This window comes from Andrena cerasifolii, chromosome 1, assembly GCF_050908995.1.
Source record: "Andrena cerasifolii isolate SP2316 chromosome 1, iyAndCera1_principal, whole genome shotgun sequence".
Lineage (NCBI taxonomy): Eukaryota > Metazoa > Arthropoda > Insecta > Hymenoptera > Andrenidae > Andrena > Andrena cerasifolii.
In genome coordinates this window covers 14,873,295-14,891,552 of record NC_135118.1, presented here as the reverse complement: position 1 = coordinate 14,891,552, position 18,258 = coordinate 14,873,295, and the positions used below count along the sequence as shown (strand labels likewise).

Genomic DNA, 18,258 nt, shown 5'->3' with positions numbered 1-18,258 from the left:
TCTTTCTGCTAAATACGGAAGCACAATTTTATTCGAAGTCATATATTAATAAGTAAATAAGAGATTGTTTGTTAAGTATTTAAATTATTACGTTACAGTAATATGCAAATATCACGAATAACAAAATCTCATTCGTAAATTTGAATAATACAATGAACCCAGATGAGCACGCATTTGAATGAGGCACGCATTTGATTCAAGTCGTAAGTCCGAACGGAGCATGCGCACGATCAGTCCGTTTGTAGCGTTCGAGCGGCTGTTGAGCGCGTGATGTCGTTTCACCTTAGTGTTAACGTTAATTCTGTCTTGATTCCTGGTTCTGATGGTGTCGCCAGCTTTTAAATAAACTTTCTGTTGTCCCACGTCACGCGAACAGCGGGCACGATATTTCCATTAAAGGTGAGCTATCCGTTCTTGGAGTACGTCGCGCCGACGACCGTGACGTAGCACATTTTTTAGATTTCACAATTCAATTAAAAAACACAATGTTGATAGATCGATCAGTGTTTTAACAATAACAGAGCAAAGGACGAAGAATTCCGTTATCGTCAGTCGTATATCGGAGTCATCCGCTCGAGATGATGAATTTCGAAGGAGAAAGAGGATCCCCGAGATCCTCGTCATCACGAAATATTCGTTGCTGTCTCGCAACAGCTAGATATAACAGTTCAAAGTAAATCTTCCCTAATTCGTGTTTAAACGATCCTAATGCGTGATCATGTTTTCTCACTCGTCATTCAATTACAAATGCTAGCAACCCCTTGCGGATGCGTGTTAACGGGGCGAATGTTCTTTTTAGCGTGCACAGATACTTTGTACACCATCCGGTGTGAGCGCACTGTCGCCCAAAGCGGACAGGAGATATGGATGAATTACAAAATCGGAATGGTCACGAACTGATCCGTTGTAGATATGATAATAGTAATAATAACAACAGACTAACGGAGTATCTCATATTGAATAATCATATGGCCGATCCGCTTAGTAAGCACTGACAAAAAGGAATAACAACCGAATGTTTATAATAAGTTATGCTTACTTGTGTGAACTTATAGGAGAGCCCGAAGTAACTATGAATTTAAACGAAGGCTCTGTGCCGTTACCCTTTCATCCGTTGGAGGAACCAGAGGAGGATATTTTTGAGTACGAAACAGATACTTCGTTGCAGGATACGAATACAGAATCCGAGGTAAATTGAGCGATGCAAGTGGAGTAAACTCTTGCAGCCCGACGACGCAGCTTCTGTTGCTTTCATCGATGGTTATGTAACGTACAGTGGGGCGTCAATTATACGAACCAATTTGGGACGAGGTGGTCTGGAAAATCGAACTGCTTGGATAATCGAACAGTTCGGAGAACGACGCATGCATGCACTGTGCTCCGACGAGAAGAAGTTGGCGAGAAACTCTGGGGTCCGAATTAGGTTCAAATAGTATATCCCTATTGGCCGACGCGACAACGTTGACAAATATAAAGTAAGCAAACGGGACACTGGTGGCGGGAGCCGTTGCGAGCGAAGTAGCACCCTGCACCTTGTATCTTTCAACCAACTTATTCTGGTCGGAGCACAATAGTTACACCAGGCCTGCCCTTTACGCTGCAAATACTTCTTCGAGTTCTGGGACCCGGGCAACAGCCGAGGACTGAACTGTTACCTTGCTAACTGTTGCGTGGGTTTGGGAGGACTGCAAGAGTGTGTGTGCGCCCTTACGTGTGAGGCACAAATATGTAGACTAGGGTGGCTCTTATTTAAACTTGGTAGAATTTTTTTCAGGATTTTCTTCGGGACACCCTCCAGAATAGTTCCAAATGATTAAAAGAAAATCCGGGTAAAGTTTGAGCTCGATCGGATAACGGGAAAGAGTGCCCCTGGGCCTTTAAATATTTAAATCATTAACTGCTCCCGAAGTCGATTTTATATAATATCCTCCAAGTTATTGATTAAATAAAAAATTGTGCGAAACAATAGTTGTAGATCCGAACAAGGAGCATCTTTTATATTGTATTACTTTTTCTCGTGCGACAAACGGTTTTTGAAAAAAGTCCGAGAAATAAAAAAAAAAACTTTTTTTCCTCAAATTTTGTAAATTTAAATGCATTATAGAGTCTATAATATCGCAAATATTCAGGAAACATTCATGACATATCAAACACTGAAAATAAAAATTTATTTTTATGTTTTTCGCATATTTCGGTATATGCCCCCCCTTAAATGTTTAAAAAATAGTCCTCGAAAATAAAAATTCCATTTTTTTGTTCGCCGTCATAAATAAAAAATGTTTTAGAAGCATTTAAACTTTCAAAATTTGAGGATTTTTATTTTATTTTTTCGGACTTTTTTCGAAAACCGTTTGTTGCACGAGAAAATGTAATAGAACATAAAAGATGCTCCTTGTCCGGATCTACAACTTTTGTTTCACACATTTTTTTATTTAATCAATAACTTGGAGGATATTATATAAAATCGACTTCGCGAGCGGTTAAATAATGATTTAAATGTTTAAGGTCTGGGGCACCCTTTCCCGTTATCCGATCGAGCTCAAACTTTACACAGATTTTTTTTTAATTATTTGGAACTATTTTGGAGGGTGCCCCAAAGAAAATTCAAAAGTCGAAAATAAGAGCCACCCTAATGTAGACTCGTAGTACGAGCAGTTCTCCCGCAGCCCATGCTGTGGCTAGCAACGTAACAGTTCAGCCCTCGACTGTTGCCTGGGTCCCAAAACTTGAGGAGGTATTTGCCCCCGTAAAGGGCAGGCCTGACCTACGCAGTTTATACCTATAGAAATTACACTTAAAATTACTTATTAAACACACAAGAGTACTTCTGCTGTAATTTGAAATGTAATGGATATTACGCAAAATATATGTGTACAGTACATAGTAGTTACATACAGTTAATGTTGATGAAGTTTATTTTTCAAAGTAATCTTTAATTTTTTTGGTTCGGATAATTGACGCTCTACTGTTTTTATGCTATGTTGAGTTGATTATTGTACGTTCAATTTTAGGAACAAGTGGTACCATCCAGTCAGTTAAGTAATAGCTATAAGTATCCCGAGGACCTCACCATTTCCGAGGACGAGGTAGACGAGGGCATATTCGAGGATGAACCAGTATCTAGTATAGTGTTACCAGATGATAATAACACATATGATCCTCAACCACCATGAATACATATTTTAATGTAGCTGATGCGTTTCTTAGAGCAGCGCTACGTGCTGATTCGCCACCGATGTTTAATGTTATACAATTTGTCCACCAACCGCAGGGTCATTGAACATATTTTCGAAAAGTGTTGTGGTAGTAAAGCTAGAGCATTCATTGGTGTTTTGTACAAACAGCATTCCAAATGGCTTCTTAATCCACAGCTATTGTAATATATGTTTCTGTTTAACATAAAACTAGCGACTGGTGGTCATAGTTTCTTTATGCCGACATAGATTTTATTTAATGCTCTACGGTGGAAATTACACACGATGAAAAGAAAGATGCGATCCGCGATAGTTCTTCCACTGTGCGTTTGGTATAGTGTGATTATTTTGCGGGCAATTATACGTTTGACTTTTAAGATTATTGTTAAAGTTACGGGAATACAAGGAAACAATGGTGGGATTACTTTAGAACAGTTTTAGTAACAAACTCAGCTTTGTTAGAATAATGCAATGTCGATTTAATACTCAGTGACAAATGATTTTGATAAATCAGCAGGAATACAGTTTTATTATTAAATTATAATTTAGAGGGATATGTGTTAGGAATCATTTCTATTGATTTGAATTTAGTTTATATTTTTGAAGCGTTCAATTTTAAAACGAACGTACTGGAAAATATATTTTGAATATGATATTTAAGCGTGCGTCGTAATTATGAATCCAAGTACTATTGTATGTATGCTTAGACGACATGCTCCAAATAATTGCATATGTAATAAAAGAATGAGCGTACAAATAAAGCTAAATGCGAGGAACCGTTAATCGCAAGTCGGTCAGCAGAATCCGTCCTCTCGTTCGTATCATGTAGTCTATCAATGTGTCAGTATACACTACAGACAATTACCTAGATCAGTGGTTTATACACTTACATTTAACGTTATCTCTAAAAAAGAAAAACAGGTTCCTTAACCATTATGCAAATACGTTTCGTTGACCAGCGTTTCCGAAACAGATAGAATATTATATTACGTGAAATGGTAATATAGATTTTGTCAAAATTTACACCAAAAGGTGCCATGCGAAGAACTAGGTATTTTAACTTTTTGCTAATGTGTTGTATATTTGTAAGACATCCTTTGATATTTGTGATAATTTTACAGTAATTTATAGTATTCATTTTACAATTAATTATCGTGAAATATTTCGTAAATAATAACTGAGAAAATATCAACATTACGCCTAGCTGTTTATCACGGCTTGATTCTTCTAGGAGGAATCATTTTTATTCTGTTCTCGCGAAGGTTCAACGACATTACAACTAGGAGTTCAGTTATATTGAGTAGGTTAATTCAATTCAGTATTCTTGTCATTCAGGGCATAAAGTCATCGTGATATTTATTCTTTACTTGTAACATGTATAATATTAGCGATTTACAGTTTCTGTTAGCCTATAAAAATGTTTAAACATTGCTTCTCATATTCCAAGCACTTTTGAGACATTTGATTAGGACATGAAACTTCATTTGACGAGAATCAGTCAGAATGTTAACAATTTTAAAATCATTGTGTCATTTATGGTTTCAGTTTATATATTTAATATTCGCTGTGTAGTATCGATATTCTTCGAAATAATTAGCGAAAGAAGTTGCCCTATTACATTTTTGTTTGCGAATTTTACAAAATTTTAGTTGTAAATAATATTTAAAATATTCTTCGAAATAGCGAAAGAAGTTGACCTATTACATTTTCGTTTGCGAATTTGACAAATTTTTAATTGTAAATAATATTTAAAATATAGAAGCAGTGTATTGCAAAAGTCTTCTATATTATATTATTTTAAAACTATCAAAACGGTAAATATGAAATGGAAAACACTGACTTTCGTTCGCTTGTAAAAGCAGAGGACAATTTCGTTTGACTCGCGATTCCGCCGTAATCCGTACGGATGACAGTGATTTCTAAAATTACAGTATAATCATTCAGAAAACCGCGCACGCGATGTAGCATAAAGAGTTCATCAAAAGCGAATGGCAAAGGATAATGGCACGCCTTTTGGTTTCAAGGTTGTGCTCGCTATTGGCGATCACTGCCCTCGATTAAATTAGAGTGAATTATTCATCGATAGCGTACTCGGTGTTGCGTTTCTCCGAGAACCGATACGAAAGCAATTTTTCTTGTCACCCAACACGAGAACGAGCCTGCACAATGTTGCATGCTAGGATTACTTTCATACTCATGTTCGAAAGTGAAATTGAACCGTGCCGAATCGTGTTTCAAACGATTCCCTGGGATCGTACTTGACGACCATGACGAAAGCATTTGTCGTTCCCAGTACATATTAATTTGCATACGCCACGAAAATCTATCGCGACGATCATCACTTTCAAATCGATCGGTACAGAATATACCGAATAGCGAGGATCGCAAAACCGCTAGAAAAATCAGGGCCGTTCCTGGGTTTCGGCCGCTCAGGTGCAAAAACAATATTGCCGCCCTTATTAATTTAATATTTCTTAATTAAGAATTTGATACGCAGTGCTTACTTTTATACAGTGGCGGACGAAAGAAAGTTTGCAACTTTTAAAATCGCATAACGTTTTTAGAATTGGTCCAAACGACATGAGTGTTATTTGAGGAGCTAGAAGGATTAGTTTGCTACTTACAAGGGGAGGACACCATGTGGTAGACACCGATTTTGATGAGTCTTGGCACGATGGATCTATGACGAAAATAAGTAAACAGGTGTCCTAGCGTTTCTGGCAATGGGCCTTATTAATAGAGATATTAACATGGAAATTATTAAAAATTTCATAGTGGCCGTGGGGTTTTAATGGGTAAAAATCCCACATTACCCTGGCGCCCGCGGGGATTCCTTTCTGGATGCGTCGGGGTGCCTTTTGAACATGTCTCGATGTTAAAAAAAACTGTATAATTTTTTTTGTTATAAATTAATTTTTTTATAATTTTTTTTTTCAACTTATCTCTATTATTAAGGCCCATTGGCGGAAATGCTCGGACACCTATTTACTTATTTTCGACATAGATTCATCGAAATCAATTGGTCGGAATAGCAACAAAAATAGTAAAGGTTGTTTTTTAAACTTTTTTTGAGCCTGTAATGAAATTTCAAAAAACCCGTTTGTAGATTGAAGTAAGTTGTATACATGCCTAAAATTTCATTAAAATCGGTTAACGTTACTCCGAGCTACAAACCTTTAATGATCGCAGAATAAGGTCGAAAATCGCTGATTTCGGGGATTTCCGCGATTCTGGACCTTATTCTGCGATCTTTAAGCGTTTATAGCTCCGAGCAACGTTAACCGATTTTAATGAAATTTTAGGCATGTATGCAACTTACTTCAATCTACAAACGGGTTTTTTGAATTTTCATTACAGGCTCAAAAAATGTTTAAAAAACTACCCTTACTTTTTTGTTGCTATTCCGATCAATTGCATTTTTTTTAAAACGACGAAACACGTCTAAGTAGCAAACTAATCCTTTTAGCTTCTCAAAAAAACTCATTTCGTTTGGACTAATTCTAAAAAAAGTTATGTGATTCTAAAAGTTGTAAACTGTCTTTCGTCCGCCACTGTATATACATAATTGTAAGCAGTTATCAGGAAACAGAGTTTCGATTATTATTCTTATTAGCCAAAACTTTACGTATAATAAACTACCTGCGGCCGCCCTTGAGTTTGGCCGCCCAGGTGCGGGGGCAACTTCTGCACCTCCCGCGAGGAACGGCTCTGAGAAGAATTATATTCCTCGAATTCATTGCGTTTTGTACAATTGCAGAAATTGTGGAGAGAAGATGGAAATAAAAAAAAATTGACAGCGTATCTTATAGAATCGTGTTAGGCATGTGAAATAAATTAGATGCGTAGTATATTTTATTCGGCCAGAGCTATTAAAGTAATAATTCGTGTGCATTGTATAATAAAAATTGAAACGAGAAGGGCGAAATACAGAATAGTTAATGTTAACTGGTTTATTGAAATCTGTTGCTCTGATAATGCGATGGTACTTTAGATGTTTTGAAGTCGTATGAATCGCGAAATTTATTTCTCTATTAGTGGACAATTATACGAGACAAGGGGTGGGATGAAATTCATTTGTAATTCCACTAAAATGACTAAAAGATACGCACCGCAACTTCAATATGTAAAATACGACTGTGCATGCAAGATTCGCGCGTTCTTGTTAGTTCTTAAGTTTTACGGTAACACAATTACGCTCGGCGCGTGATTGATCGCGTCTGCGTCCTCATTGTCCTCGATTAATTACCGTAAAAATTCGCACTTCTTGTTTCGCGTAATCCGACACTGGTACACGATCGGAGAATGCGGAAGTGGTTGTGAAATTTCATGTCAGTGCCATGCTGAAACAAGAAAAGCTGTCTTTGCGTTTCTCGCACCCGAGTGTCATACATTTTCCGCCAATTATTCGCGGCAATCGCGACATGGTTTTCGGTAGCGATCACGATAACAATTGTGTGGGAAATTTCACTAATACTCAGCATTTCGCCCAAATAGATTATAGAACGATTTACATTTAAGAACGTCTTGGAAACTACCTGGCAGGATATTGATCCGATCGACGTAAGGAAAGTTATTTTTGAGCACCTCGGTGGGCCCATAAAATAATGAATATTTAATAACTCGAAACCAGTGAATCCTACCCGAATGCGAGATGAAATAAATTGCTGATTAAAATTCAGCCAGTTTATTATGTACGGCCCGTTCAGAATTATGCTCTTTCGCGGTCAATAATTTTGTATTATAAATAGAAAACGTTTATATTATACTTCTCGCAAGAAAGTCGTAACAGAGAGGACGCAGTAATTATACAGTTAATTTTTAAGATTTACGCCGACATTAGCGATTGAAAATGCGACCTCTTAACTTGCGCGAGATCGTTTTTTTATAAGGAATTTGGAACACGACGAATTAAGTTCTAAAATTGTTAGACCAACAAATATTACATTATATTTATATTCCAATGTCTTCAAGCTTCTAAAGTTCTTCATTTCTCCAGATAATTCGCCGAGCTCGTCGAAATTGGAGCAGAAATTACCCCAGGATCTGGAAGCAAACAGTTCCACAATAGATCACGATCTTCGATAGCCGCGATACGCTGGCGAGTAAGGAGAAACTTAAACTTAAAAAGAAGGCTTTCGTAAATGAGACGCATATGAGATTTCATAATGGTGTCGATCGGAATAAACCTAGGAAGTGTGCATTTCATCGGCATGGTGTTCATCGTGCATCACGATCTCGGAAATCGTACAACACGATGTCTGGTGTAATTCAAGCCAGAGTCCAGTTTTGCTGGTACAGAAATACCGGGCGACAGTTTTGCAAGCAGTCTCATGTTTCCCGTAAAAGGACGACCACTTTTCGTTCCCGACGATGGCCGTGGAGCCGCGGGGAAGGGGGGGCACCCTCTATGTACATTCTGCATTGTAATTCCGTTATGGTTGTTATACCCCGCTCGAAACAATTAGAGGAACAGCTGAAGTGAAGTAATATTTTAAAAATCGCTAATTCTATTGGCATTAAACATTGAATCGAAACCCCTTCGTCGCATACACGACTCATTCTTCAGACACGCGATCCTCTAAATGTGGCGAGCAGACTGGTGGAACTCGAGTAGCAAAAAAATGGGCTGGTTAATTAAAGCAGAGACGACTGTTATCTTGATTTTAATGCGAAGTACAATTAGTATACTTCTGGTCGGTAGCTTTTTTTAATAGCCTTTTGCGCTGTGATTTAAGTAGTTGGAGGTATATTCTCGTTAGGTGTAATTGTTATATCTTCATCACTTCAGTTTTAATGGGGTGATGTAATTAATACATTGTGGTGTGGAACTAGTTCAGTAAGGGGTATTATTACAAGAATTATTATACCTAGCATTCTATTTTGTTTACGGAGCGTTACACCTAGATCCCATTGCGCGGGAGTTGTGAAACCTGCACGCGTTATCCTTAACCCTTTGGGTACCAGCGCCGGATATATCCGGCATCCATCTGATGACCTGCGTGGACCAGTGCCGGATATATCCGGCGGGACGGAACGTGGCGTCGTCCCTAGCGCCGACTTTAGTCGGCATCTACAATAGTTTAAAAAAACAATTAGTTAAAAGCACTTTCGCGGAAATGTACGCGGTACCGAAAGGGTTAAGGAGCTGTACGTGAAAGTACATAATATGTGAAAGAGATGCTGCAGTTCAGTCCTCTTCATCGCTATGACGATGGCTCAGTCACGTGTAACTCAAGGGCACTCCCCGGCCAAATCGCGCGAAAACATCGGTGACTTTTATGATTTTTTTCTAGAACAAAGTGTATAATGTATGGGTCTAAAACTTTTTGCACTTTATCCTGCTACCAATGTAGAGTAAAAAACAATTTTTCTATTTCACTTTTGCCCACCGTAACTTTAGACAGGATCATCCAAAATAAAATAAAAATATATATAAAAAAAAAATATGTTACATGATTTTATTAAAAGTGCAGTAAAAACTAAATCAAAATGCACTAAAAACTAAAGAATAATTCTTTTCTTGTACTTCAATTTCGATGGTGTTAATATCACTTTAAATAAAATCGTGGGGCACGATATTTAAAAAAATAATTCTTTTCTTGTACTACAATTTCGACGGTGGCATACTGCGAACGCTTGCAAAGTTTTAGTTTTACTATTTGTACACACGTGACGGATCATTTCTCGATAAATTGTGTAATTTCGGTAATCGCGACGCGACTAGCGTCCCGAACGCAGCTGCTTTTTGTAAATTTGCATAGAAGCTGATTGCAAGAACGATCGAGTTATATTAGAATGGAAGTAGCGTGCGCGATCTCTGCGATACTTAAGACTGGAATGAATACAGAGCCACTCTTTATCAAAGATTAATTAATTCCGTTAATTAACCCCGATTATCTAAGAACTTCTGTGCGTCGTGTGAAAATCAGTAATCTCCACGAGAAATTGCATTTCTTAGATTATAAAACACCAGACTTGACCGAAACGTTACGTCTGCAATCTCGATGGATCCAAAAGTTATTAGTGCTAATGGAAATCGAAAAAGCTCGCGTCGCTGCTAATTCCGCTCGCTGCAATTAGTCACGAGGCGTGTGCGCCCTCCCCGAGCGCTCCTTGCCGTGCACTCGGCTTGTCCTAACGCCGTGTCGCTCATATGTAATCGCGTTTTCCATCTTGTTCGCGTATGCAAATTTCGCATTGTGCTATTCTGCGACGATACAGAACGTTTTCCGTTCGCAAATCAACGGAAGAACTTTTACTTCGCCCACGCAACTCAGTGAAAGGAATGAAATTACGCGCGGCTTTGCTTGCTCGAGCAACGCGTACTCGCGGCCGCACACAGCCGCTTCGCGTGTAAATGGCCACGAATTCCATTGTGCAAGATTAATGTAGGCGATCGACTGTTTTGGAAAGTTGGACCCGCCGGGTCTTTTTTAAACCGGTTTCTTTTCGGGCGACCCCGATATTTAACGAAACGATCCACCACGATCGAAGAGGCGGCGAACTGCTCACAGAATGCAGTCGACGGAATATTTTATTTTTATTGAATTCTCCGTCATAATTTTCTACTTCAGACAGGGTATATTACTGTGTTAACGTATATGTTAATAAGAATCTTATTGAGAACTTTCCAGAAATTTCATTCGACAGCTTGCGCATTTCGGCTCTTCCTTTTATCCTCATAATCAGGGCCGAATTTAAGGGTGGGAGGGGGGAGGGGGCAGGCAGGGTGGCCGTCCGGGGCGCCAAATTTGTAGGGGCGCCGCTGTATGCATTTATTTGTTTATATTCGTTCTGCTAATTGATTTTCGTGCCCTTGGAGCCGCCCCTGCTCCTAATTAATGTTATTTACTTTCCACTTTATTGTTCATAGATCGATGTATTAGTCTAATGAAATCTCATCCGTCATGAGATTTTCACAGAACACAGTATACACACGTAAATAAATGTAATGTTAAGGTGCAAATCCAGGTTCAGAGAAAAATATCGCATGTTTACGTGAGACTTTAATCTCATCAGATTATTATTTTATTATTTTTTAATTATTTTGTCATTGGTTTCGTGACATTAGACTCTCATGAGACATGTTTCATGATATATTTTCAAAAGCCTCATGTCTCGCGACTATTTACATTACGTTTAGTTGTCGCTGAGATTTTTGTCTCGCGATAGAAAAGTCCCGCGTAAAATCTGCTCATGGATTCGCACCTTCACCAAATTCTGTACCCATTAAACAACACAGCGAAACAGTAGACAGTAAATCACGTGGCAACGACCTCAAGAAAATTCATCTGCCATTTGTGGTCAAATCTATTCTTGAAGAATAGAATCTTTTCCACTGAATTATTATTAATCGTCTGCTATTCAAGAAAGAAGAAACCTGAGAAATCTGACTTAGGAAGCCTAATCGTGAAACCAAAAAAGAGACAACGAACAAACATAACAGCTAGTGGTTGATGCGACATTAAATAATGAAGAAAAACAAAAAAACAACAAATATTAAAAATAAACTAAAGTAAAAGTAATCTGAAATACTTAACGCTCAATCTCCAGTTGTTTTCTAATCGCAGGGTTGCTAGCATATCTAAATGTTCGCCAGTGCCTCGCCGCCTCCTAGCGTTGCCCATATCTCGCCCAAGTTCGACGAGTGAAAAGTGTGCTGTAACGAGGACGTTGCTCGCCCAAAGCACCGTTCGAAATGCGTGAAAACATAGAGCAGCGCGTCTCAGGCGCCGGTTCTCTCGTCACGTTGGAGCACTGGTCAATAGAGTTCAAAGTACCAGCGGCGAAGAGTTCCCTGGCCCGGAACCAGAACCCATTCTTAACATTCCTGCCCTTTGTCGTCCCGTGATACTTTCTTCATCCGCGACACGGTTGAGTCTAGAGCCGCGTATACCTACCGCGAAGAGGAACATTTGTGAGACATGTTGCCTTCGGATCGCCACGCACGTACCGGCACGCAGGTCCGCGAAGAGCAAGGCCAGTGAACTCCACCTTTTGGAGCTTTCTCCTGGGAAGCTACCTTTCCTCCGGTTAACGTCCGCTGGAGATCCGATGGCACCCCTTTCTTTGCTCTTATTGCCCAGGCGAGTGGCACACATTCTGCACTATAATTCACTTCCGACAAATTTCTCGCATTTCAGCCTGCACACGTGGCTGCCACGGCCAACACGTGTTCATTAGCTTGCAGCATGCAATCTCGATTTATCATCAGCTGCAGCGTCGATTTTTGCAGGGGTGTCTCTCTCTCTCTCTCAGCGTCAGGATAGCTTTCTTTTTCCTCGAAGAGGTCCTCAAGCAGGAAATTAAAAAATTATGAAACTGGAGATATGTAGAGGGTATGTAGGTATGTATTAAATTTTCTTTGCTGCCCGAATTCGCTCTAAGGGGGTGAAGTTGACCTCCGGCTATTTTCCAACTTTGTGTTATTCTAACTTGCGAACTGCGAGAGCTGTAAGTTGCCAAATGATGGTTCTAATTAAAAGAAGTAACGTTTGTCTGAAAACATTTCTTCCATCTCTTACAGTTTGAGAGTTGTAACGCAAAATCGGAAATGGGCCTGATTTTTAGGGACCAATTTCATCCCTTAGAGTGCATTTGTTTCATATTTTTTTTTCTTTCGAATTTTGGCTTGGGGATCTTCCCTTCTAAGATGCAGGTACCTGTTGAGGCAAGCAACGCATTTCTTACGCAACTTGTGTTATGAAATTCTTCGACAGTCCTTTAAGGGGTTGTGCCTACCTGCAAGGTCTGAAAACACAAGTATTTTCGGGATTTTTTTTTAACAAACTTGAAGAGTTTTTTAAATAAACTTGTATGTATTCGAAAGTGTACATGTTAAACTACTTGTGGTAATTTTTCCGATGGAAAATATAAATAAATAAAAAAAATATCAGCGATCTCCCGGCAGCGATTTTTTTTCCATTAGTTTGCGGTGACCACTCTAATTCTAACGTAGTTCATCTGAAATAAAGAATTCGCGGGAATTTAGTTAGTATATTGGATTATCTTGTCCTTTAAAAAGCCTCTTTAAGGGGGGAGCCTGGTGTAGCGGATCGAAGAAATCGATTTTCTTTTTTTTGCATAAATCAATAGTTGAACATCGCGACAATATGTTCCCAAAGCCGCAAAACGAAATTCGAAAAATTAAAGTGAATATAGCCGGTTTTATCTACGGAGCGCCAGGTTGCCACAAAACTTTAAATGCATTTTTCTCGAAACGACAGTTTCACACTTTGCGGGCAATATTACTCCAAAAATATTCAACCAATCGACTTGGCCTTGTGCACGGATATTTGTGAACATTTTCTTCATGGTACTAAGTTATTAGTATAATGATATTGTTTAAATAAATAACTTCTTTTTAGACATTTAAGGCAAAATTTCGTTGGAAACAGTGAACTTTTTATTCAAGAGGCCGCCATTTGTTCATTTTGCATCTTTTAAGTTTCAAATTTCTTCATTCTGTGCGTACACTCATAAACTAAAAGAAAATTGTTCGATTTTTGGTTTCAGACGAAACCAAAAGACGCTACGTTGCCCGCAGTGCAATAATTGCGTCGCCAACGGACTGGGCATAACTTTGTTATTTGCCGCTCTTTTTTAATAAAATTTTTTTGTTATATACCTTAACCAGTTAATACAATATCCTGAAAGTTTCAGAAAGATCTATCAAATACTTTCTTTAAAAAAAATTCCCGAAAAATGCCTCGATTTTCATTTAGTTACACCAGGCTCCCCCCTTAAAGATCCGTCCGTAGCGTCATATATAATACATATTTTTAACAAAACAAAAATGCACTTTTAACGCTTATGATGTTATCAAACCTCGTGCCAAAGAGCGAGTCTGAGCTTCGATTTATTTCTACGTAATTAATTGAAGAAGGAATGCTTCATTTCCGACAAGAACGACTGCCTGGTACCGTTAAATACCCGCGAAGTTACGATCAGTTACACAACCTTCGCATCCCCAATCAGCGCCGCGTAATCAGCCATTTAGCGTCCAGTAAATACCCGCGGCAAGTGTAAACGGACGCTGGCAAGACAACGGGAAGTGTTGGCCAGACCGCGATCGATTAGCAGCGCGCAAAGTTTCGGAGAGGTGCTGCGTGCCGCGAGCAAAGCCCCGGCACTTAACGCGTCAATAGTCCGCCGATTACATAAGTCACATCGGGATAGTTTGTCCAGCGAATTATGCCAGCGGCGGACGTCAATGCTGAGCGGCCGTCTGTGTGTTTGCAGATAGACGCAGTCGGACGGTAGTCCCTCGCAGCAACACGCTCGATAACCCGCGGAGGTACCGTTGCTAAACCGGAAGCGGAGAACACGGGTGTACAGTGTCAGTGCCACGAAATTGCTCGGGACCTTCATGGAACGAGAAGCAGCCGGCATTTAAGAATGCGCCTTCTCTTTGTCGGCGCTCCAGCCGACTAGCAATGGGAATGACGCCCACGCAAACGAGGCGACAGGTAGCCCGTTTTTGCGCGAGTACTTACCGGGGCTGACGAATCACGAGACGCTGAAATTAAATACCTGCTGCCTTTCAAATCACTTGCCAGGGAAGATCCCGAACCGGAATACTCAAAAAGCTCTGAAATATCTGTGTGAATATGTAGGGGATTTCCTCGTGATTACAACGCGATTTTTCTTTGCTGCCTAAATAAACTCGAAGGGGGTGAGATTAACCTCCGAAAATTCGGCTATTTTCGGGTTTTGGGTTATAACTTGCGAACTGTAAGAGATAGGAAAAAAGTTTCAAGGCAAAAGTTGCTTCTTTTAATTAGATCTAGCGTTTGGCGAAAAAATTATTTCGCAGTTCACGAGTTATAAGAGAAAATCAGTAAATAACTGGATTTTCAGCGGTCGATTACACCCCCTTAGAGCGAATTTGGGCAGCTAACAAAAATTGGGTTGTAATCAGGAGGAAATCCCCTACATATTCACAAAGTTCCATTTTTTTCTCGAATTTCCGGGTTCGGGATGTTCCCTTGTAAGTAGCTGCGAACCACTAGTTCAAATAAAAGATAAAATTTCTGGTTAACGGAGGACACCACTGTAATGGCCTGAAAGTTAAAGGTATCTTTGGGAATTTATTAAAAGCAAACTACGCAATGAATTTTTTTTAAACTTTCAGGACGTTTTATTGGATATTTAAGCTATACGAATATATTTTTTTAAATTTATTTAAAACAGATTTATAAGCTGCGCAGGACCTGTAACTTAGGGCTGCAAAAAAATTCCGCTGACATGTTTGGCAGTTTTCCGACGAAACGGTTCTTCGGAAAGCAAAAAACCAAAAAGTTTTAGTAACTATATGCGCATGGCTATGGCGCGTCGGGTTCGATTCTGAACATTTTGAAAAATGACAAAATGGCGAACCCGCGGAAAAATTGTGAAATTGGGTTCTAGTAAATTAACCTTTTTCGGTAAAAAAAAAGTAGAAGGAAACGACCCATCAAAAAAATCTCCAGGCGTGCCATAGCCATCCGTATATAGTTTCTAAATCATATTTGTTTTTTGATTTTAGAAGCACCGTTTCGTCAGAAAACTGTCAACTAGATTTTTGCAGCGCAAAGTTACTGGTCCTGTACAGCTTCTAAATCTCCTTTAAATAAATTTAAAAAAATATATTCGTATAACTTAAGTATCCAATAAAAACTCCTAAAAATTAAAAAAAAATTCATTGCGTAGTTTGCTTTTAATAAATTCCCAAAGATACCTTTAACTTTCAGGCCATTACAGTGGTGTCCCCCCTTAAAGGGAAAGTCACATTACCATTTTTCTGACAATCGATGTCTCCCTTTGGATCTAAAGAATACTCAGTAAAAGTGGGAAGACGAAATTCGAATTATATACCAATTTAAAAAATCATGGTGGCATTTCCTTTCTAATTGAATTCACCATCGCATCAGCCATCGATCCTTAATTCCAGAGTTTATACTTCTTCGTTATTAACCTTTTTAGGCATAAAATTCCCCTTTATCTCATGTTTGCGTCGAAACGTGCATAAACATCGCCATTTAGCTTTATTCGCCTTCATAAAAGCTGACACGATGGCGACTGATATAACATATAACAATATTTTCGTTTTTTTTTATTTCGAACAGTGCTACCTGGAGTTCCACTGTCTACCGTTTACGCCTCTTTTGACGCAGCCCTGACTGAGCGCCACGTAAAATTCGAACCATTGCAGGGAAATTAAAAAAATCATTTCATATCACTGAAGAACGAATAAATAAATACCATAAAGTTATTTTTCTGCAAGTTGTATACTTTGTTCAAAAAAAAATCCTAAAGATCACTAATTTTTTTCAGCGACTTGAGGGGAATGTTCCCTTAAATTAGGGGCGAGTGTTCAATATAGGTCGTAGCTTCATTCCGAGTGACCTTTTGCCGGGCAACCGGTATCGACAATTATTCTAGAATGACTTCAAAAATGGGGGGAAGCCAACGATGGTGAAGTGTGTCGATCTCCTTAGAAGCTGGTCGGACTTCAGGGTCCCAAGGTTCCCGTGAAAGTCAAGGCCAGCCTGTCGCAAACCGCAAACTATCCGCCACCCGTTCTACATGCGGGACAATTTCATACACGGTGTAGTCACGTTCGAGAGAAAGCGAACGGGTAACCAGTTTATGAAAATTACCGCGACGCCTTTCTCGGGCCCCGACCACCTTTCGAACGCGAGCACCTTCATTGTCATTGGACGAACGGGGTGGGATAATGAAACGGAGCGTCCGCTTCCTTTTAAAAACGCCTCTTACGCGCAATTACGCTGGAATTCACGATGATATCCCGCGTAACGGTTTCGGTCATTTGCTTTCGAACCTGCCACCATTGTTTTTAAATTAAACACGATCGGGGCACCGTAATTGTTACCGTTTGAAAGTGGAGCTTTCGCTCCGGCCGCGCCGACATCTCCGCCTTATCTCTAAAATATACTTCGCAACGATCTTTCTTACCATGGGTCTAATTCACTTTCTACCCGGCATCAAAGTCGCCTTTCCGTACCTGTACAATCGACATCTGAATTTGAACCCCCCCTTCGCCTATGCTTCTGCTCCCTATTATGATTCCCTTCCTCCTGACATTCGAGGGCTAAATTCCTGCACTGGTTTTAAATGTAAAGCTCGACCATACAGTGGCTCGCATTAAGGGGGTATACCCGTTTGAACCCTCGGAAAATGTATACATTTTGTGGATTTTTTTACAAGTCAACGGTTTGATGCAGATTTCCCGTTTTTTAACTATGTTTACATAGTATTATGAACTACTTATAAAAAAAGTTTCAGTTAAAAAACTATTGTTCTTCGGAAGTTACGGATACATGTCCGAAAGTCTCTCGATTTTAGACGGCTAAACGGTGGCCCTAAAAACTCGCGCTACGTTCAACCAATTTACTTCAAATTTTGCATGCAGAATCATAATAAGATTCCGCATCGTCCAACGAAGGCTTTTTTTATTTCGATTCCCCATTTATTATTTATAAAGGAAAAAGGTGGATTTTTCTCTTAGAAAAATTTAACTTTACCTTTGATCTCTCACCATTTCTTTATTTTTCAAAATTTTCAAAATCGCCTTCGTCGGACGATGTGGAATCTTATTATGATTCTGCATGCAAAATTTGAAGTAAATTGGTTGAACGTAGCGCGAGTTTTTAGGGCCACCGTTTAGCCGTCTAAAATCGAGAGACTTTCGGACATGTATTCGTAACTTCCGAAAAACAATAGTTTTTTAACTGAAACTTTTTTTATAAGTAGTTCATAATACTATGTAAACATAGTTAAAAAACGGGAAATCTGCATCAAACCGTTGACTTGTAAAAAAATCCACAAAATGTATACATTTTCCGAGGGTTCAAACGGGTATACCTCCTTAAGGGGAGGTTCTGGTCTAAATGTCGATTTTTTTTTATTTCATTTTTCGAGTGTTCAATCTTTTAGGAATACGTGTTTAAAAGGATTTGTTGAAATTCGAGTTTGCTCTGTAAATTCGTTAAACTTGCTAGTCCAGTGTTTTGGTTTTTCCGCGCGCCTTTGTCAGGATAATTAAGGGGGGAACCTGGTGTAA

General features: G+C 39.2%; 2 protein-coding genes across 3 annotated transcripts in view; both read left to right on the top strand.

The window, feature by feature from the left end:
* The first annotated feature begins 240 nt into the window (after nt 1-240).
* Nucleotides 241-3,970, top strand: LOC143376953 (uncharacterized). Of its 2 annotated transcripts, XM_076827811.1 has the most exons (5): nt 241-399; nt 496-673; nt 800-984; nt 1,056-1,189; nt 3,012-3,970. In XM_076827811.1, the coding sequence occupies exons 3-5, from the start codon at nt 864-866 to the stop codon at nt 3,171-3,173; spliced, it is 417 nt and encodes a 138-aa protein (XP_076683926.1). In that variant the 5' UTR covers nt 241-399; nt 496-673; nt 800-863; the 3' UTR covers nt 3,174-3,970. The 2 variants fall into 2 exon arrangements, with proteins under 2 accessions (XP_076683926.1, XP_076684012.1); XM_076827897.1 differs by lacking the exon at nt 496-673 and having other exon boundaries at nt 243-399.
* Nucleotides 3,971-14,419: 10,449 nt separating this feature from the next.
* Pip (heparan sulfate 2-O-sulfotransferase pipe) overlaps nt 14,420-18,258 on the top strand; it is a 118,206-nt gene continuing 114,367 nt past the window's right edge. The window contains exon 1 of the mRNA XM_076827108.1: nt 14,420-14,662. The gene's annotated coding sequence lies outside the window, so the exon portion shown is untranslated. The remainder of the gene's footprint in view (nt 14,663-18,258) is intronic.